General features: G+C 44.7%; 1 protein-coding gene across 6 annotated transcripts in view; it reads left to right on the plus strand.

Annotated features, from left to right (window-relative positions):
• DRP2 (dystrophin related protein 2) overlaps positions 1-22,151 on the plus strand; it is a 193,165-nt gene that overhangs the window by 110,956 nt on the left and 60,058 nt on the right. For all 6 annotated transcript variants that reach the window (XM_069748587.1, XM_069748592.1, XM_069748590.1 and 3 more), the window contains 5 exons: positions 3,388-3,473; positions 5,836-5,993; positions 6,792-6,958; positions 8,061-8,172; positions 18,010-18,146. In XM_069748587.1, coding sequence (XP_069604688.1) covers positions 3,388-3,473; positions 5,836-5,993; positions 6,792-6,958; positions 8,061-8,172; positions 18,010-18,146 — 660 coding nt within the window. The remainder of the gene's footprint in view (positions 1-3,387; positions 3,474-5,835; positions 5,994-6,791; positions 6,959-8,060; positions 8,173-18,009; positions 18,147-22,151) is intronic.

The following is a 22,151-nucleotide window of genomic DNA, read 5'->3' on the forward strand; positions in this document are numbered from 1 at the left end:
GCAAATATCTGTATGGAGCATCTTATGGGGCCATGTGCAGCGTTATATGGGGCAAATATCTGTCTGGGGCCATGTGCTGCATTATATGGGGCAAATATCTGTATGGAGCATCTTATGGGGCCATGTGCAGCATTTTATGGGGCAAATATCTCTGTGGAGCATCTTATGGGGCCATAATCAACATTTATGCAGCATTATATGGGGCATATTTTAATATGGAGCATCTTATGGAGCCCGTCATAAACTGTATGGAGCATTATATGGGGCGTATTTTAATAAGGAGCATTATATGGGGCGTATTTTGTATGGAGCTTCTTATGGGGCTCATCATAAACTGTATGGAGCATTATATGGGGCTCCTGATTTAATATGGATATTCAAAAACACTTAACCTACTGATGTCTCAATTAATTTTACTTTTATTGGTATCTATTTTTATTTTTGACATTTACCGGAAGCTGCTGCATTTTCCACCCTAGGCTTATACTCGAGTCATTAAGTTCTCCCAGTTTTTTGTGGCAAAATTAGGGGGTCGGCTTATACTCGGGTCGGCTTATACTCGAGTATATATATATATATATATATATATATATATTAGAGGTGGAAGGCATACACAAGAGGGGTCATATCATGTGTGAGAACACATGTTTACATATATATTTATTTATTATGCTATTCTTATATAGTGCCATTAATTCTATAGCGCCTTACAGACATTACGATCGCTGTCCTCATTGGAGCTCACAATCTAAATTCCGTATCAGTATTGTCTTTGGAGTGTGGGAGGAACCTGAAGAACCTGGAGGAAACCCACGCAAACACGGAGAGAACATACAAACTCCTTGCAGATGTTGTCCTTGGTGGGATTTGAACCCAGGACCCCAGCGCTGGAAGGCTGCAGTGTTAACCACTGAGCCACCGTGCTGCCCTATTTATAGAGATAGAAAAATACACAAGGTAGTTATACTGCATCAGTCCCTCTCAAGCAAATATTTTACAGCTGACTGGGGTTACAAGGACGTGCTGTTGAAGAAACACCAAAAAAGAGGCGACGCTGAGGATTGTAGACACAGTGGTCGGCCAAGAAAAATTGTGCAGCAGTTGTCAGACACATCATGCTTACTTATTATTTAAATCAGAAGATGTCCAGCAGTGGCATCAGCTCAGAACTTGCAGCAACTAGTGGAACCCAGCTACAACCATCTACTGTTCAAAGAAGTCTGGCCAGAAGTTGTCTTCATGGGAGAATTACAGCCTAAAAGCCAGATCTTAGGCATGGAAACAAGGCCAAAAGACTCAGCTGTGCATGAAAACATAGGAACTGGGGTGCAGAAAAATGGCAGCAGGTGCTCTGGGCTGATGGGATACCATGTGAAATATTTGTATGTAACAGAAGGAAGTTTATTCATTGAATAACTGGATAGTGGCACAATAATGAGAGTCTGCAGGCACCAGTGAAGCATGGTGGAGGTTCTTTGCAAGTTTGGTTCTGCATGTCAGAGATGCTGAGAAATACAGGTGAATACTTGTTCAATATGTAATACCATCAGGGAGGCATCTGACTGGATCCACATTTATTCTGCAGCAGGAAAACCGCCCCCAACATCCAGCTAATGTCTTTGAAACCCATCTTCAGTGTAAAGAAGAACAAGGAGTCCTGGAAGTGATGATCCCTCCCCCGCGGAGCCCTGATCTCACATCATCGACTGTGTCTGGGATCACATAAAGAGACAGAAAGGTTTGCACAAGCCTCATGCCCAGAAGATCTGGGGTCAGGTGTCCAACATGTCTAGAACATCCTCCCTGCAGAGTTCCTTCATTAACTGTGAAAGTGCAAGTGTACCTAGAAGACTTGATGCTGTAATGAAGGCATATTGATGGGATGTACTTTTGTGTTTTGTTCATTCTCTTTCCATTTTGTTAATTGAGGAAAACAAACTGTTAACACGTTTATTTTTTATGGCGTTCTTAGGCTGTGTGCACACGTTGCAGATTTCCTGCGGATCCGCAGCGTTTTTTATGCGGGGCAGAAACGCTGCAGATCCGCAAGTGATTTACAGTACAATGTAAATCAATGAGAAAAAAAAAGCGCTGTGCACATGGTGCGGAAAATTCTGCGCGGAAACTCTGCGGATTAAAAGAAGTAGCATGTCACTTCTTTTTTGCGGATCTGCAGCGTTTTCGTACCCATTCCATTATAGAAATCCGCACAAAAAACGCGTCAAATCCGCACCTGCGTTTTCTGCCAAGAGATGCAGAATCCGCAGCAGAAATTCCTGTTCCGCACATAGCCTCACTCTCCAGCATTTTTCCACACCTGCCGAACACTTTTGCACAATACTCAATCTATCTTGAATCCCACTCAGCGACATTGTTTTCTGCTTCCTGAACAGTCCGGAGATTGCAGATCCCGTCTGTCGATGCTCATGATGTCAGTAGAGGAAACAAAGTGAGGATAGAATTCTTACAATAAAGATAGGAAAACTCTATATGTAAAAAAGCTGGTGTTAATATTACCGGCGTGACCATGTTTTGGAGGATACTTTGCAAAACTACGTGTACCTAAGCTTGTCAGTCAGTGTCAGCGGGTGGGAGGAAGCCGCTGGGGACCCGCCTATATGACTGCGGCTATTAAATGTCTAGTTTTCTGTGAAACACCGCAGCATTTCAGAGAAAGACATACTGTACATGGCTGTGACCCACGGTTTGGGCAGCATGTATCAGCCGACAGGATCCCTTTAAGAGCAGATTGTTAAGGAGGAGCTCTGCTTTCTATACTCGATGGGAGTCATACAAACAACTAAGCAATCGGCTACCTGGCAAATGGTACCATGACATGGGGTCAGAGAACCACTGTTCTTCCATTAGTAGAGTCCCTGACTTTTTATTAGATGCATTTCCCAAATTGAAAGGATCTGAATTAATTGGTTTTACAGGGAATCTGTCAGCAGGCTTTGCTATGTAATCTGATAGCAGCATGATGTAGAGGCTGAGATCCTGATTCCAGCGATGTGTCACTTACTGCCCTGTATGCTTTCATTTTAATGCAATCACAGTTTTCTCTTCTGCAGATCTAGCAGAGCTCAAATGCTGAGCTGTGTGTAACCCCGCCCACACCACTGATTGGCTGCTTTTTTGTGCACCTTAGTGGTGGGGGCGGGGCTACACAGAGCAGTTGACTAGGGGGCACGAGGCCGCTTGTCCTGTAGTGATAATCTACGTCTGATTTTTTTTTTTTGAACTGTAAAACTCAGCCTGAAATCAGGGTCTCTTGCTACTCTTGGATTACATATCTAAAACATGCTGACGGATTACCTTTAAATGAAGATGATTAATGTTATTAGTAAAAGTGAAATCTGATAAGGCTGTCTCCTTTCATTATTCCAGTGCTCGCGTTGGAAGAATACGAGCCCTTTCCTTTAAGGCTGGAATAGTGTGTTTATGTGATTGTGATGTGAAAGGAAAACTACAGTGTAAGTATTGTACTGCATTATTATACTGCTTTACCCGCAGATTTTCATTTTTGTCTATGTCCAGTGGATTGTGTGCTGCATTCTATTCGTAAAAGTAGGTAGAGCCGGTATCACAAAAAACCGCCGACGTGTGAATAGCACCATAGACGTTAACGTGTTCTATCCATGGAAACCGCGGGCGGAACACGTATCTGAAAAACGGAAGTCTGAATGAGGCTTTATTTCTATGTGAAATAAAAGATATGATGTAGATTTTGTTGCAGAAATTTAAGTTAGAAGTTTAGTTCATCTGATTGGGGTTGTTTCAGCGTAATGGGACAGTTGCAGAACTTTCTGCCCCAAAATCCATCATGTAAACACACCACAATGGTTATAAACCGACAGTTTTCAGGCCATTCTTTTCCTTTTGGAGTGACCTGAGTAGTCTCAAAAGCTTCTGAATTGTCATGGTCCTTTTATTTAGCCATGAAAAGGTACAATTAGTTGCATTAAAGTGCTCGGACTGGCCCACGGGAAGACAGGAGAATCCACCGGTGGGCCCCTGTGAAGGAGTACTAATGAGTTGTACTATTGCACTTGATTCAAAATTTGCAGAAAAAGGTTTAATTTCATCATTCATTAAACAAGCTAGCCAAATTAATATTACATAGAAGGAAAAGTACATTTTTTTTACTAGGGTCAGGGTTTTTTTTGCATGTAGCTGAGCAGTGGGTCCATGCTAATACTGCAAGATTCCGTATTCCTCAGAAATATAAAAGTGGAAATTATTCATTTGATTTTGTTGAATTGTTAATTTACCTCGCACAAATTTGCTGTGATATTTTAAGCAGCATTTAAAGATAATTTGTCAGCATGATGTAGGGGCAGAGACCCTGATTCCAGTGATGTGTCACTTACAGTGCTGCTTTCTGCTGTTTTTATCCCTGTTTTCTCTGCTGTAGATATAGCAGAGGTCAGAATGGTGAGCTGTGTATAATCCCGCCCCCAACACTGATTGGCAGTATTCTGTGTACACTTTCAGCAAGCAGCCAATCATTGGTGGGGACGGGATTATACAAATTAGCTGGACTGCCTGGCACGTGACACCTAGTCATCTAATGATAATCTCCTGCTGATAAAACACTGATTGTATTGAAACTACAGCAAGATACTGAGCAAGTAACTAGAGATGGGCGAACCTGAAATGTAAAGTTCGGCATCCATACCGAACACCTACTGTTTGTTTGACGCCGAACACTGACTTCCCCAGTAAGTCTGTGTTACTGTTCAGGTTTGGCTGCCCGAATACCTAGTGTTTCTTGCAGTGTCATGTACATGAGAGTGCGGCAAACACCGCTTCTGATCAGACAGTCACAGCTCAGACAGACGCGGTTCCCATACTGCCAAATGACAGCATGAACCGGCAGCTGTGATCAGAGGTATAAAGTTTACCTCCGGTCATTGGTGAGGACTGATGGGACTACTGCTCCCATCAGCCGATGCCTACTGCCGTTAATAACAGGGTTCCCCTGTGTTTTTGATAACCAGCCAGGCAAAACTCACAGCTGGGGGCTGCCACCCTCATCTGTCAGCGTTAGGAAGGCTGGTTATCAAGAAGAGAGAGGTTATCAAGAAGAGAGGGGTTATCAAAAAGAGAGGGGTCCCCACGCGTTTTTTTAATTAAATTATTTATTTAAAGTGCAGGCGCCTGCTGATGAATACTCCCATCAGCCTCTCCTGCTCCCACTGTTATTAGCGGCAGCAGGCAACGGCTGGCGGGAGCAGTAGTCCCATCGCTGTCAACAATGGCCGGAGGTAAATTTTATACCTCTGATCACAGCTGAGGGCTCATTCTGTCATTTGACAGCGTGAGAACCGCAGCATTCTAACTGGCGGGGATGATTTTACCACCAATCAGATGTTTGACTTCCTGGTGAAGTCTGTGTTTGGTGTCCATGCCCGAACAGTAGGTGATTGGTACGGACGCTGAGCTTTACTGTTCGGGTTCACCCATCTCTAGTGACTGCCGGTGACGTCATCGAGGTTACTGACGGTCACTCAGGCTGCATTCCCAGCCAGGCTGAACTGCGGTGATCTCGGTGAGAAAGTCTCACAGTGCAGAGGTGAGTTCACCGCAGTTCACCAGGAGAATTTCACTCTGCACTGTGAGACTTTCTCAGTACTGGTTTGTCATCACCAGGACATGTGAAGAGGGCCTAAGTCTGTGAGATTCCACACCAGTTACTCAGAATTACCAATCATCTACTTCTCAACAAAACGACCATAGTTTTATGCCCACACTTGTCTCCTGCTGTTAGATATAACCCCAATGCTTTGCTCACTGTCACTCTTGTTTCTCTAATACAATGTTTGTCTTTCTCAGATTTGTTTTCACAAGTAGCGGGAGCTGAAGGAACTTGTGATCAGCGGCAGCTTGGCCTTCTACTGCACGAGGCCATCCAGATCCCCCGACAGCTAGGGGAGGTCGCGGCATTTGGAGGAAGTAACGTCGAACCCAGTGTCAAGAGCTGCTTTCGATTTGTAGGTGTACAGACATTTTATTACACGGTTACCGTAATTCTTTTTTTTTCCTTTATGTTTAATTCATTTACTCCTTGTAAAATAAAAACAAGAAAGACCTATTAGTCAGTTCTGCGCTTTACGAAAACGACCACAGGAAAGAGAGCAATGAATGTAGTGTGAAATAAGAGAAAAACGATTAAAGGTCATGAAAATGTAATTTGGCGTCATTATGGGGCTGCTTAATTGTTTTAGTACTGAAACCATTAATGTCGATATTGACTTTTAGGATTGCTACATCCAATAAGTGGCTCGAGTTCAAGTCCTATATTCCACTCTGAAGAGGCTATTTGCATATTTAAATTCCCAAGGGAGCATTGCATGGCCTATAAGTCTCCTTACATCAGCTTGGCACCCTCCACAAGAAGAAACATTCCCCCTTATACACCTCTTTAAAAACAAGCATACATAACATTTTAAGAAACATCGTCTCATATATTTTTTTTTATCCTTTCTTTGCAGAGCTGACCCCAAGTTTAATAAATTAATGATCACCATATCTCAGTGTAAATCAATAACAATCCCTCTCACAGCGAAAAACCCAAACTGCTTTTTTCTAGATGTTCTGGATGTTCCTTTATTTTCATTAGTCAGTTTTCTTGATTGTCACAAGAATTAAACTTTTTATGTATTTTGCATTGTTTTAGATTTCTGCAATTCCTATTTTGATGCATTTGTTTATATATTTTTTTATTTTCATTTTACTTTGGAATCTGATTTCGAAAACGAATGTGGTTTTTTTAAAAATTGTTTTAAAAGGGAGATGGAACATCATTTCTGGAGTTGTCTCAATTTCTGGAATGGGGAAGTCTGGAGCCACAGTCCTTAGTATGGCTCCCGGTGTTACATCGAGTGACGTTAGTGGAGACTGTGAAGCACCAGACGAAGTGCTCCATCTGTAAACAGTGTCCAATTAAGGGATTTAGGTTTGTATATGTGATCATGAAATGCCCTCAGTGCAGAAGATGGCTGGTCGTAACTGATTATATCAAGCAACACAATTGTTAAGAATTTGTTCAGCTTTGAAAGTTGTCATGATGGTGGGCGCCATGGGGCCGGGCTACCCTGGAGGGATGTAACTAAGCTGCTACCTGGGTTTCACTAGAAACCCCGATGTGTTAGGCTTGAGCTGCAGGTAGCCACCAGGTGCCACTCCAGGGCAATCCCCAGCACTGTAGCGACTGACCTCAAGGGTCAGGAATGCAGGTACGGACTCGGAGTGTCCGGTGAGACAGGAACAGGTTAAAAGATAAGGTAGAAGCTAAAGTTGATCAGGCACCTCCCTACAGGCAAAGGTACCTTAAATACATGATGCCTCCCAGCAATATGCTAGGGACACTCCTGGAGTGTGGTCACTGCCCCTTTAAGAAGCTGGGAGTATGTATGCCCCAAACACTTTGCCAGGAGACCTGCGAGGCGTGCACAGGTTCTGGGAGCTGCAGCGGGAGCAGCAGGCACAGCAGAGCGGCAGTGGTGGTGAACATGTCAGTGTCCAAGCCGGGGAGAGGGGGAAAACCATGTAGAGATGCCGGCGTTACACAAGTTATGAAACTTAAGAAATCACTTTACTATGGAATTTTGTTTTTATTCCTGTAAAAAAAATTGCATGTAGTCGGCTTCCAAACCCCTGCTTTTCCCCAGACTATTTTGTTGCCTTCAGTTGCAGTGTTATCATTGGAGTACTGGTGATGGCAGTGATGGGACGGCCTCTGCTTCCTCCTCTGAGTTCTTATCTCCAGAGCTACTGAGACCCTGGGGCAGAGCTGACCCATCACTGCTATCACCTGTACTCCAAATGATTACTCTCTGTTATTACTGCAGCTAAAGGCAGGAAAATAGATTGGGGAAAAGCCGGGATTGGAAACTACCTACATGCTATTTCTTTTTAGAATGAAAGCTAAACTCCTAATAAAATTATTTGCTGTTTTAGAACTTTCCACGCGGGACAAAATTATATATATATATATGTTTAGTTACGCTTTAAGCATTGAATGACTCTTATTAACTGACCCATTTATGGTTTTCTAGATATCGCAGCTTAAAAGAGTTTGGCGTGGATATATGCCAGTCCTGCTTCTTAACCGGACAGGCCGGGAAAGGAAACAAACTCCATTATCCAATCATGGAATATTTCACACCGGTATGACCAGTTTATGTTTTCATAGATATTTACATATATAGGTGCTTCTCACAAAATTAGAATATCATCAAAAAGTTCATTTATTTCAGTTCTTCAAATACAAAAGGTGAAACTCATATATTCTTTAGAGTCATTACAAACAGAGTGATCTATTTCACGTGTTTATTTCTGTTAATGTTGATGATTATGGCTTACAGCCAATGAAAACCTCAAAGTCATTATCTCAGTAAATTAGAATACTTTATAACATCAGCTTGAAATAATGATTTTAACCCCTTCCCGACCCATGACGCCACGTAGGCGTCATGAAAGTCGGTGCCAATCCGACCCATGACGCCTATGTGGCGTCATGGAAAGATCGCGTCCCTGCAGATCCGGTGAAAGGGTTAACTCCCATTTCACCCGATCTGCAGGGACAGGGGGAGTGGTAGTTTAGCCCAGGGGGGGTGGCTTCACCCCCTCGTGGCTACGATCGCTCTGATTGGCTGTTGAAAGTGAAACTGCCAATCAGAGCGATTTGTAATATTTCACCTATTATAACGGGTGAAATATTACAATCCAGCCATGGCCGATGCTGAAATATCATCGGCCATGGCTGGAAATACTAATGTGCCCCCACCCCACCGATCGCCCCCCCAGCCCCCCGATCTGGCCGGTACACTGCTCCGGCTCCCCTCCATCCAGTGCTCCGCTCCCCCCCGTGCTCTTGTCCGCTCCCCCCGTGCTCCAATCACCCCCCCGTGCTCCAATCACACCCCCAGCATTCCGATCCACCCCCCCCCCGTGCTCCGTTCCACCCCCCGTGCTCCGTTCCAGCCCCCCCGTGCTCCGTTCCACGCCCCCCGTGCTCCGTTCCACGCCTGCCGCGCTCCGATTCCCCCCCCCCCCGTGCTCCGATCCCCCCCCCCGTGGTCCCCCCCACCCCATCATACTTACCGATCCTGCCGGGGTCCCGTCCGTCTTCTCCCTGGGCGCCGCCATCTTCCAAAATGGCGGGCGCATACGCAGTGCGCCCGCCGAATCTGCCGGCCGGCAGATTCGTTCCAAAGTGCATTTTGATCACTGAGATAGATTATATCTCAGTGATCAAAATAAAAAAAATAATAAATGACCCCCCCCCCCCCCTTTGTCACCCCCATAGGTAGGGACAATAAAAAAATAAAGACATTTTTTTTTCCCACTAATGTTAGAATAGGGTTAGGGGTAGGGTTAGGGTTAGGGGTAGGGTTAGGGGTAGGGCTAGGGTTAGGGCTAGGGTTAGGGCTAGGGTATGTGCACACGTATTCTGGTCCTCTGCGGATTTTTCCGCTGCGGATTTGATAAATCCGCAGTGCTAAACCGCTGCGGATTTATGGCGGATTTACCGCGTTTTTTTCTGCGCATTTCACTGCGGTTTTACAATTGCGATTTTCTATTTGAGCAGTTGTAAAACCGCTGCGGAATCCGCACAAAGAAGTGACATGCTGCGGAATGTAAACCGCTGCGTTTCCGTGCAGTTTTTCCGCAGCATGTGTACAGCGATTTTTGTTTCCCATAGGTTTACATTGAACTGTAAACTCATGGGAAACTGCTGCGGATCTGCAGCGTTTTCCGCAGTGTGCACATACCTTTAGAATTAGGCTATGTGCACACGGTGCGGATTTGGCTGCGGATTCGCAGCAGTGTTCCATCAGGTTTACAGTACCATGTAAACATATGAAAAACCAAATCCGCTGTGCCCATGGTGCAGAAAATACCGCGCGGAAACGCTGCGTTGTATTTTCCGCAGCATGTCAATTCTTTGTGCGGATTCCGCGGCGTTTTACACCTGTTCCTCAATAGGAATCCGCAGGTGAAATCCGCACTAAAAACACTGGAAATCCGCGGAAAATCCGCAGGTAAAACGCAGTGCCTTTTACCCGGATTTTTCAAAAATGGTGCGGAAATATCTCACACGAATCCGCAACGTGGGCACATAGCCTTAGGGTTAGGGTTGGAATTAGGGTTGTGGTTAGGGTTGTGATTAGGGTTATGGCTACAGTTGGGATTAGGGTTAGGGGTGTGTTGGGGTTAGTGTTGGAGGTAGAATTGAGGGGTTACCACTGTTTAGGCACATCAGGGGTCTCCAAACGCAACATGGCGCCACCATTGATTCCAGCCAATCTCGTATTCAAAAAGTCAAATGGTGCTCCCTCACTTCCGAGCCCTGACGTGTGCCCAAACAGTGGTTTACCCCCACATATGGGGTATCAGTGTACTCAGGATAAACTGCGCAACAATTACTGGGGTCCAATTTCTCCTGTTACCCTTGTGAAAATAAAAAAATGCTTGCTAAAACATCATTTTTGAGGAAAGAAAAATGATTTTTTATTTTCACGGCTCTGCGTTGTAAACGTCTGTGAAGCACTTGGGGGTTCAAAGTGCTCACCACATATCTAGATAAGTTCCTTGGGGGGTCTAGTTTCTAAAATGTGGTCACTTGTGGGGGGTTTCTACTGTTTAGGCACCCCAGGGGCTCTGCAAACGCAATGTGACGCCCGCAGACCATTCCATCAAAGTCTGCATTTCAAAAGTCACTACTTCCCTTCTGAGCCCCGACGTGTGCCCAAACAGTGGTTTACCCCCACACATGGGGTATCAGCGTACTCAGGAGAAACTGGACAACAAATATTGGGGTCCAATTTCTCCTGTTACCCTTGGGAAAATTAAAAAATTCTGGGCTAAATAATTATTTTTGAGGAAAGAAAACGTATTTATTATTTTCACGGCTCTGCATTATAAACTTCTATGAAGCACTTTGGGGTTCAAAGTGCTCACCACACATCTAGATAAGTTCCTTTCGGGGTCTAGTTTCCAAAATGGGGTCACTTGTGGGGCGTTTCTACTGTTAAGCCACATCAGGGGCTCTGCAAACGCAACGTGATGCCCACAGAGCATTCCATCAAAGTCTGCATTTCAAAACGTCACTACTTCACTTCCGAGCCTCGGCATGTGCCCAAACAGTGGTTTACCCCCACATATGGGGTATCAGCGTACTCAGGAGAAACTGGACAACAACTTATGGGGTCCAATTTCTCCTGTAACCCTTGGGAAAATAAAAAATTCTGGGCTAAATAATTATATTTGAGGAAAGAAAACGTATTTATTATTTTCACGGCTCTGCATTATAAACTTCTATGAAGCACTTGGGGGTTCAAAGTGCTCACCACACATCTAGATAAGTTCCTTTGGGGGTCTAGTTTCCAAAATGGGGTCACTTGTGGGGGGTTTCTACTGTTAAGCCACATCAGGGGCTCTGCAAACGCAATGTGACGCCCACAGAGCATTCCATCAAAGTCTGCATTTCAAAACATCACTACTTCATTTCCGAGCCCCGGCATGTGCCCAAACAGTGATTTACCCCCACATATGGGGTATCAGCGTACTCAGGAGAAACTGGACAACAACTTTTGGGGTCAAATTTCTCCTGTTACCCTTGGGAAAATAAAAAATTGCAGGCTAAAAGATCATTTTTGAGAAAATAATTTTTTTTTTTTATTTTCATGGCTCTGCGTTATAAACTTCTGTGAAGCACTTGGGGGTTCAAAGTCCTCACCACACATCTAGATTAGTTCCTTTGGGGGTCTAGTTTCCAAAATGGGGTCATTTCTGGGGGATCTCCAATGTTTAGGCACACAGGGGCTCTCCAAACGTGACATGGTGTCCGCTAATGATTGGAGCTAATTTTCCATTTAAAAAGCCAAATGGCGTGCCATCCCTTCCGAGCCCTGTCGTGCGCCCAAACAGTGGTTTACCCCCACATATGGGGTATCAGCGTACTCAGGACAACCTGGACAACAATATTTGGGGTCCAATTTCTCCTATTATCCTTGGCGAAATAGGAAATTCCAGGCTAAAAAATCATTTTTGAGGAAAGAAAAATTATTTTTTATTTTCATGGCTCTGCGTTATAAACTTCTGTGAAGCACGTGGGGGTTTAAAGTGCTCAATATGCATCTAGATAAGTTCCTTGGGGGGTCTAGTTTCCAAAATGGGGTCACTTGTGGGGTAGCTCCAATGTTTAGGCACACAGGGGCTCTCCAAACGCGACATGGTGTCCGCTAACAATTGGAGCTAATTTTCCATTCAAAAAGTCAAATGGCGCGCCTTCCCTTCCGAGCCCTGCCGTGTGCCCAAACAGTGGTTTACCCCCACATATGAGGTATCGGCGTACTCGGGAGAAATTGCCCAACAAATTTTATGATCCATTTTATCCTACTGGCCATGTGAAAATGAAAAAATTGAGGCGAAAAGAATTTTTTTGTGAAAAAAAAGTACTTTTTCATTTTTACAGATCAATTTGTGAAGCACCTGAGGGTTTAAAGTGCTCACTAGGCATCTAAATAAGTTCCTTGGGGGGTCTAGTTTCCAAAATGGGGTCACTTGTGGGGGAGCGCCAATGTTTAGGCACACAGGAGCTATCCAAACGCGACATGGTGTCCGCTAACGATGGAAATAATTTTTCATTCAAAAAGTCAAATGGCGCTCCTTCCCTTCCGAGCCTTACCATGTGCCCAAACAGTGGTTTACCCCCACATATGAGGTATCGGCGTACTCAGGAAAAATTGCCCAACACATTTTAGGATCCATTTTATCCTGTTGCCCATGTGAAAATGAAAAAATTGAGGCTAAAAGAATTTTTTTGTGAAAAAAAAAGTACTTTTTCATTTTTACGGATCAATTTGTGAAGCACCTGGGGGTTCAAAGTGCTCACTATGCATCTAGATAAGTTCCTTGGGGCGTCTAGTTTCCAAAATGGGGTCACTTGTGGGGGAGCTCCAATTTTTAGGCACACGGGTGCTCTCCAAACGTGACATGGTGTCCGCTAAAGAGTGGAGCCAATTTTTGATTCAAAAAGTCAAATGGCGCTCCTTCCCTTCCAAGCCCTGCCGTGCGCCCAAACAGTGGTTTACCCCCACATATGAGGTATCAGCGTACTCAGGACAAATTGGACAACAACTTTCGTGGTTCAGTTTCTCCTTTTACCATTGGGAAAATAAAAAAATTGTTGCTAAAAGATAATTTTTGTGACTAAAAAGTTAAATGTTCATTTTTTCCTTCCATGTTGCTTCTGCTGCTGTGAAGCACCTGAAGGGTTAATAAACTTCTTGAATGTGGTTTTGAGTACCTTGAGGGGTGCAGTTTTTAGAATGGTGTCACTTTTGGGTATTTTCAGCCATATAGACCCCTCAAACTGACTTCAAATGTGAGGTGGTCCCTAAAAAAAATGGTTTTGTAAATTTCGTTGTAAAAATGACAAATATAACTTCCTAACAAAAAAAAATTTGGTTTCCAAAATTGTGCTGATGTAAAGTAAACATGTGGGAAATGTTATTTATTAACTATTTTGTGTCACATATCTCTCTGGTTTAACAGAATAAAAATTCAAAATGTGAAAATTGCGAAATTTTCAAAATTTTCGCCAAATTTCCGTTTTTATCACAAATAAACGCAGAATTTATTGACCTAAATTTACCACTAACATGAAGCCCAATATGTCACAAAAAAACAATCTCAGAACCGCTAGGATCCGTTGAAGCGTTCCTGAGTTATTACCTCATAAAGGGACACTGGTCAGAATTGCAAAAAACGGCAAGGTCTTTAAGGTCAAAATAGGCTGGGTCATGAAGGGGTTAAAATCCTAAATGTTGGCCTACTGAAATGTATGTTCAGTAAATGCACTCACTACTTGGTCGGGGCTCCTTTTGCATCAGTTACTGCATCAATGTGGCGCTGCTTGGAGGCTATAATAATAATAATCTTACTTTATATATAGCGCCAACATATTCCGCAGCGCTTTACAGTTTAACAATTTCAAATACAACAGTCATAAGTAACAACGTTAAAAATACAATAATTAAAGCACAATAAGCCGCCCCTGCTCGTGAGAGCTTACAATCTACAATGAGGTGGGGGAGATACAAAGCACAGGTGTGTATTTACAATGGTGTATTTACAATGATGGTCCAGCAATCTTCAGGGAGTGGGGGATAGATGGAGATAGTAAATGGGCTACACACACACAAGCCTAAAATGACTTTGATTAGGAAACGTGATAGGCCGCTCTGAACAAATGTGTTTTGAGGGAGCGCCTAAAACTGTGCAAATTTTGGATGGTCCTAATATCTTGGGGTAGCGCATTCCAGAGTATTGGTGCAGCACGGGAGAAGTCTTGGAGTCGGGAGTGGGAGGTACGGATTAGTGCAGAGGTTAGTCGAAAGTCATTTACAGAGTGCAGCGATCGGCTAGGCCAATAGACAGAAATGAAGGAGGAGATGTAAGGGGGTGCCGCACTGTGGAGAGCTTAGTGGGTGAGAACAAGTACTTTGAATTGGATTTTATAATCACGATCAGCCTGTGGCACTGCTGAGGGGTTATGGAAGCCCAGGTTGCTTTGATAGCAGCCTTCAGCTCGTCTGCATTGTTGGGCCTGGTGTCTCTCATCTTCCTCTTGATAATACTCCGTAGATTCTCTATGGGGTTAAGGTCAGGCGAGTTTGCTGGCTAATCAAGCAGTGTGATACTTTTGTTTGTAAACCAGGTATTGGTACTTTTGGCCGTATGGACAGGTGCCAAGTCCTGCTGGACAATGAAGCTGGAGAATGAAATGCCCATCTCCGAAAAGCTTGTCGGCAGAGGGAAACATGAAGTACTCTAAAATCTCCTGGTAGACGGCTGCGCTGACTTTGGTCTTGATAAAACACAGTGGACCTACACCAGCAGATGACATGGCTCCCCAAACCATGACTGATTGTGGAAACTTCACATTAGACCTTGGAAATCAAGGTCCCAGAGTCTGGAGGAAGAGTGGAGAGGCCACAATCCAAGCTGCTTGAGGTCTAATGTGAAGTTTCCACAATCAGTGACGGTTTGGGGAGCCATGTTTAACAAAGTATTGTCTACACCAGGGGTGTCAAACTGCATTCCTCGAGGGCTGCAAACAGGTCATGTTTTCAGGATTTCCTTGTACTGCACAGGTGATAATCACCAACTCATTATTTGTGTAGGTGATTAAATTATCACCTGTGCAGTACAAGGAAATCCTGAAAACATGACCTGTTTGCAGCCCCTGGTCTACACTGTATACAATGCAAGAGACTCATCATTAGTAAGTCTTCGGTCAGCCTCTAGCTGTAAATAGGAATGTTTAACAAATGCATAAAGGGGTATTTTCAAATTTAGAAGGTATCCCGATAACTTCCCAATTGCTGAGGGGTCTGCCTACTGGGACCTCCACTGATTCCTAGAACTGTAGCTCAGAAATGCTCTTTGGAGCTCTGCCCCATCGTCTCCCACATGGACTACTGCAACATCCTTCTCTGTGTCCTCCCTGCTAACACTCTCGCACCTCTCCAGTTTGTCCTTAACTCTGCTGCCCAACTAATCCATCTCTCGCCTCGTTACTCCTCCGCTTCTCGACTCTGCAGATCCCTTCATTGGCTTCAAGTTGCCCATTGTATCCAGTTCAAGCTACTAACATTGCCCTACAAACCGTCCATAATCTGTGTCCTCCGCATATCGCCAAACGAACTCCCTGATATCCCCCAACACAAGACCTTCTTCTTTCCTCCACACTTATACGTTCCTCACCCAATTGCCTCCATAATGTCTCTCTAGTATCCCCATCCTCTGGAATTCTGTGCCCCAAACATCCGATTATCTGCCACACTTGGAACTTTCAGACGGACCCTGGAAACACATCTGTTCAAGAAAGCTACAGTCTGCACTGACCCTACTGCTTCTTCACCAACACCAGAGCTGTCGTAACCACCCCACCCCACTGTATCCTGTCCCATTACCCTGTGGACTGTAAGCCCACAAGGGCAGGGCCCTCTCCCCTCTGCACTGGTCTGTCATTGTCAGTTGATTCACTGTAATTTATATTTGTATTACTGTATGTATGCAACCCCTTCTCATGTACAGCACCATGGAATCAATGGCGCTTTATGAATAAATAAATACCGTAATAATAATAATAAAAGAGCACTGCCACTCCATTCATGTTCTCTGTTCCTTTGAGTGTTGTTGCCTGCTTGTAATTGATCAACATCATACAAGGAAACGAAGCAGTATAGCATTAAAGCCCCCACAGTCCCCCCACATAGTATAACTCTCCCACAGTGCCCCCACATAGTATAACTCCCCAAACAGTGCCCCCATGTAGTATAATTCCCCCACAGTTCCCCGATGTAGTATAATTCCACCACAATGCCCTCCACGTAGTATAATTCCCTCACAGTTCCGCCACATAGTATAATTCCCCCACAGTGCCCCCACATAGTATAATTCCCCCACAGTTCCCCCACGTAGTATAATTTCCCCACAGTGTCCCCATGTAGTATAATTCCCTCACAGTTCCCCCACATAGTATAATTCTCCCACAGTGCTCCCACGTAGTATAATTCCCCCACAGTGCCCCCACGTAGTATAATTCCCCCACAGTGCCCCAACATAGTATAATTTTCCCACAGTCCCCCCACGTAGTATAATTCCCCCACAGTGCCCCCACATAGTATAATTCCCTCACAGTGCCCCCTCATAGTATAATTCCCTTACAGTGCCCCCACATGGTATAATTTCCCCACAGTCCCCCACATAGTATAATTCCCCCACAGTGCCCCCACGTAGTACAATTCCCCCCCAGTTCCCCCACATAGTATAATTCCCTCACAGTGCCCCCACATAGTATAATTCCCTCACAGTGCCCCCACATAGTATAATTTTCCCACAGTCCCCCCACGTAGTATAATTCCCCCACAGTGCCCCCACGTAGTATAATTCCCTCACAGTGCCCGCACATAGTATAATTTCCCCACAGTCCCCCCACGTAGTATAATTCCACCACAGTGCCCCATGTGGTATAATTCCCTCTCAGTTCCCCCACATAGTATAATTCTCCCACAGTGCTCCCACGTAGTATAATTCCCGCATGTAGTATAATTCCCCCACAGTTCCCCGATGTAGTATAATTCCCTCACAGTGCCCCCATGTAGTATAATTCCCTCACAGTGCCCCACGTAGTATAATTCCCTCACAGTGCCCCCACATAGTATAATTTCCCCACAGTCCTCCACGTAGTATAATTCCCCCACAGTGCCCCCATGTAGTATAATTCCCTCACAGTGCCCCCACATCGTATATTTCTCCCACAGTGCTCCCACGTAGTATAATTCCCCCATGTAGTATAATTCCCCCCCCCCATTCCCCCATGTAGTATAATTCCCTCACAGTGCCCCCACATAGTATAATTCCCCCACAGTGCCCCCATGTAGTATAATTCCCTCACAGTGCCCCCACATAGTATTATTCCCCCACAGTGCCCCCATGCATTATAATTCCCCCCCCCGTTCCCCCACGTAGTATAATTCCCCCACAGGGCCCCCATGCAGTATAATCCCCCCACAAACTATGATTTCCCCACACAAATATACTTATATATATATATATGTACATATATATATATACACTATATCTCCGTTGAAAAAAAACTAGTTGAAAATGTATTTGTGTCAAAATATAAGATGCCCTAAAAATATAAAAGTGTGTGAAAAGTAGTGTCTTGCCTGTCACCCAATCCTCGGGGGCAGCCCTTACCAAACCTCTGTCCAGCTATGCCCCTGATCTGTAACCACAGTTTTATTCTGTAGTACCCGACTACCCCCCGAGTAATAATGCACTGTGGAGCTGATGATTTGTGTCTTATCAGATTTAATCACTGATATACGGGATCGTGAACAAAGTCCAGTGTAAATAACATTACTGTATGTACGTTCTCTTGTTAATTTATTTAATTCCGCACATTACTCTTTTTTTTTTCAGACAACTTCAGGAGAGAAGATGAGAGATTTTGCGACCACTTTAAAGAATAAATTTAGGACCCGTCATTACTTCAGTCGACATCCGCAGCGGGGCTATCTGCCGGTGCAGTCTGTTCTTGACGTCGAAGTGACTGACACGTAAGTGTCCTATCAATAAGATCAATGTAACACACATAGTTTTATTCCCCAACATTAGTTGCACCATCAGAAAGTTCTGGAGACATTTAAAAAGAACAAACAATTTGTTAGATTAAAAGTGGTAAATGCAAATTCTAATAGATTATAACAGGTAAATTTGCAGGAGGTCACATCTAGGCTAATTCCAGGGAGTGCTTGACAAACAGAGAAAGTACAAAATCCAATATCGCTTTCAGCAGTCAAAAAAATTCCAAAACGTTCGTAAAGAATTCATAAAATTCACCCCATTAGAGGATGACTGTCACTTTCACATAATAGGGCTTAGGTGCACCCATTAATCATCACATGCACATCTGTAGGTTCAAAACGCAAAAACAATTCACAGGAGAACAAAATATTACACTTGCATAGCAAATAGAGTACTCTCTACAATTCAGTGGAACAAAAGGACATTCTGCCCATGAAGGTAGCGAGAAGAAAGATCCAATAGTTTTCTCTATTAAGCGCGTGAAATAACCTGTACGATACCCTGGACCCATAGACCCTGATTCATCAAAGCGATTACTATAGAATTTTGGCATTAATTGCAATGAAAACTCTGAAAATGTTTTGTGACTTTTGGCGTTTTTTCAGTTTCTCCCAGCTCCACCAATATGGGTGAAGCTCTGTTAGAAGATGATTATTATTATTATTATACATTTTTATAGCGCCATTTATTCCATGGCGCTTTACATGTGAAATGGGTTTGTCTTATTCATGATGATTCTTTACCCCAGAAATCTTACTCCAGTCCCTGATTGGAGTAAGAGTCTGACTCATGTGCCTGGCTCTCCCCCACCCCTTCATCAAGACTGACATGACAATGTCCGGTCTCCATGAATTGGGGCCTAGAGAGGAGATGTTACTGCTGTGTACTTGAGAAAAGTGTGGAAAAACCACAGAGAGGGTTCTAGCTGGGGGATTAATCTGACAAGTGCCTCCTGGTGTATAACTACCATACTGTTATTAACAGACTTTGCATGTGATATAAATATTATAGGGATTTCACTCACTCGGGTGCGACGGCTGAGACTCAGGAGGCACATTCCTTGAAAAGTTCACAGGGTTTATTGCATCATAAACCACATGGCGAAATAACAGAAAGCAAATAGCCTTTGGCTCAGGAAAAGGAAAAAACAAGTGTCCAGTCCTACTGGCTCACTCCTGGAGCCTTGACACACTCAGGAGGGTTTCACCTCCTCACATATCTGCTGTGTAAAGCATTAGCCAGTCTTATATAGAGCTAACCACACCCAGTAACCCATCACATGATTAGCCATGTGGTCTGACATCACCACAGGTCCTGAAACACATATATATACAAGGTTATGTGCAAGAAAAAAATACTCCGGGCTACATTACAGCAACAAGGCACTTATGTGGCACATACCTCCCGTCGACTACACACCCTTTAGCCATGCTACATACCTCCCCCCTCTGCCTAAAGCCGTGGGGCTTGGCACTTTCCCCCACTAAACAAGGGATTCTTGATAGGGCATCCGCATTACCGTGCAGCTTTCCGGCCCTATGTTCCACATGGAAACTGAAGTCCTGCAGGGCTAAGAACCAACGGGTGACTCTAGCATTTCTACCCTTCGTTTCCCTCATCCACCTAAGTGGGGCATGGTCGGATATCAGTCTAAATTTACGTACCAGCAGATAGTACCGTAATGTGTCCACTGCCCATTTTATGGCCAAGCACTCCTTGTCAACGACTGAGTAGTTCTTTTCAGACGAGGACAGCTTCCTACTCAGATAGAGAACAGGATGCTCCTCCCCATGTAGTTCTTGGGAAAGGACTGCTCCCACCCCAACATCTGAGGCATCTGTCTGAAGAATAAACTCTTTCTTGAAGTTTGGGGCCATCAGAACGGGTTGCTTACATAAAGCCTCTTTCATTTCTTGGAAGGCTGACTCTGTTTCTTCGGACCACTTAACCATTACTGATTTTGTCCCTTTTAGCAGGTCAGTCAGAGGCGCAGCCATCGTGGCGAAGTTTGAGATGAACCTCCTATAATATCCCACGATTCCCAGGAAGGCTTTAACTTGCTTCTTGGAAACTGGTTTTGGCCATGTTTGAATTGCCTCCACTTTACTGATTTAAGGTTTTATTTCTCCATGACCCACTATGTATCCAAGGTACTTAGCTTCTTCTTTACCCAAGGCACACTTCTTCGGGTTTATTGTAAATCCGGCCTCTCTTATAGCATCAAACACCGCTTGGACTTTCTCCAGATGACTCTCCCAGTCCGGGCTAAAGATGACGATATCATCTAGGTACGCAGCAGCGTAGGCCTTATGGGGTGCAAGGACTCTATCCATAGCCCTCTGGAAGGTCGCCGGAGCTCCCTGTAGGCCAAACGGCATCCGGACATACTGGAAGCATCCATCAGGTGTCGAAAAGGCCGTCTTCTCCTTGGCTTCCTGTGCCATGGGGATCTGCCAATACCCCTTTGTCAAATCCAAGGTGGATATATATCTGGCGTGCCCAAACCTTTCGATGAGCTCATCAACGCGGGGCATGGGATAGGCGTCAAACTTGGAGACCTCATTCAAGTTCCGATAGTCGTTGCAAAACCTCCACTCTCCATCAGGTTTTGGGACCAGGACAATTGGGCTCGACCAACCGCTCTTGGATTCCTCAATGACTCCAAGCCTCAACATACGCTCCACTTCCTTGGAGATAACTTCTCGACGAGCCTCAGGAATACGATAAGGTTTCACATTCACCCGCACATGTGGCTCTGTTAGGACCTCGTGCTCTATGACTTTCGTGTATCCTGGCAATTCTGAAAACAGGTCCCTGTTTTTCTGGAGTAACTCCCGGCACTGCTGTTTCTGGGTCTTCGATAGCGTCTCTGCTTTAGTAACCGCTCCAACCTCACCTTCTGGGTTGCTTAAAGGGACACTGTCACCTGAATTTGGAGGGAACAATCTTCAGCCATGGAGGCGGGGTTTTTGGGTTTTTGATTCACCCTTTCCTTACCCGCTGGCTGCATGCTAGCTGCAATATTGGATTGAAGTTCATTCTCTGTCCTCCGTAGTACACGCCTGTGCAAAGCAAGATTGTCTTGTGCAGGCATGTACTACGGAGGGCAGAGAATGAACTTCAATCCAATATTGCAGCCAGCATGCAGCCAGCGGGTAAGGAAAGGGTGAATCAAAAACCCTCAAACCCTGCCTCCATAGCTGAAGATTGTTCCCTCCAAATTCAGGTGACAGTGTCCCTTTAACAACGACGGAGTTACTGTCGGCTCTCTATCTTGCCATGGCTTGATGAGGTTGACATGGTAAACTTGGAATGGTTTCCGTCTTCCTGGTTGGTGAATTTTATAATTTACCTCACCAAGTTTCTCGACAACCTCATATGGCCCTTGCCATTTGGCCAAGAACTTGCTTTCCATCGTTGGAACTAACACAAGAACTCGGTCTCCCGGATTGAACTGCCTCACTCTTGCAGACCGGTTGTAGACCCTGGCCTGAGCTTCTTGTGCTTGGAGAAGGTGTTCTTTCACGATAGGCATCACCTTTGCAATCCTCTGCTTCATCAGGGCCACATGCTCAATGACGCTTCTGTGGGGCATGACTTCGGCTTCCCAGGTTTCCTTGGCTATATCCAGGAGTCCTCGTGGATGTCGGCCATATAGAAGCTCAAACAGTGAGAACCCTGTTGAGGCCTGTGGAACTTCACGAATGGAAAACATCAAATAGGGTAAGAGACAATCCCAGTCTCTACCGTCTTTCTCTATAGCTTTTCTCAGCATGCTCTTCAGTGTCTTGTTAAATCTCTCAACAAGGCCATCTGACTGGGGATGGTACACCAAGGCCTCAACTGGGAGATTTTCAGGGCTTTGCATAACTCCCTCATCACCTTGCTCATGAAAGGTGTCCCCTGGTCAGTCAGGATCTCCTTCGGCAGACCTGTCCGGGAAAACACATGGACCAACTCGCGGGCTATACTCTTCG

Source organism: Ranitomeya imitator, chromosome 2 (assembly GCF_032444005.1).
Source record: "Ranitomeya imitator isolate aRanImi1 chromosome 2, aRanImi1.pri, whole genome shotgun sequence".
In the NCBI taxonomy this organism is placed as follows: domain Eukaryota; kingdom Metazoa; phylum Chordata; class Amphibia; order Anura; family Dendrobatidae; genus Ranitomeya; species Ranitomeya imitator.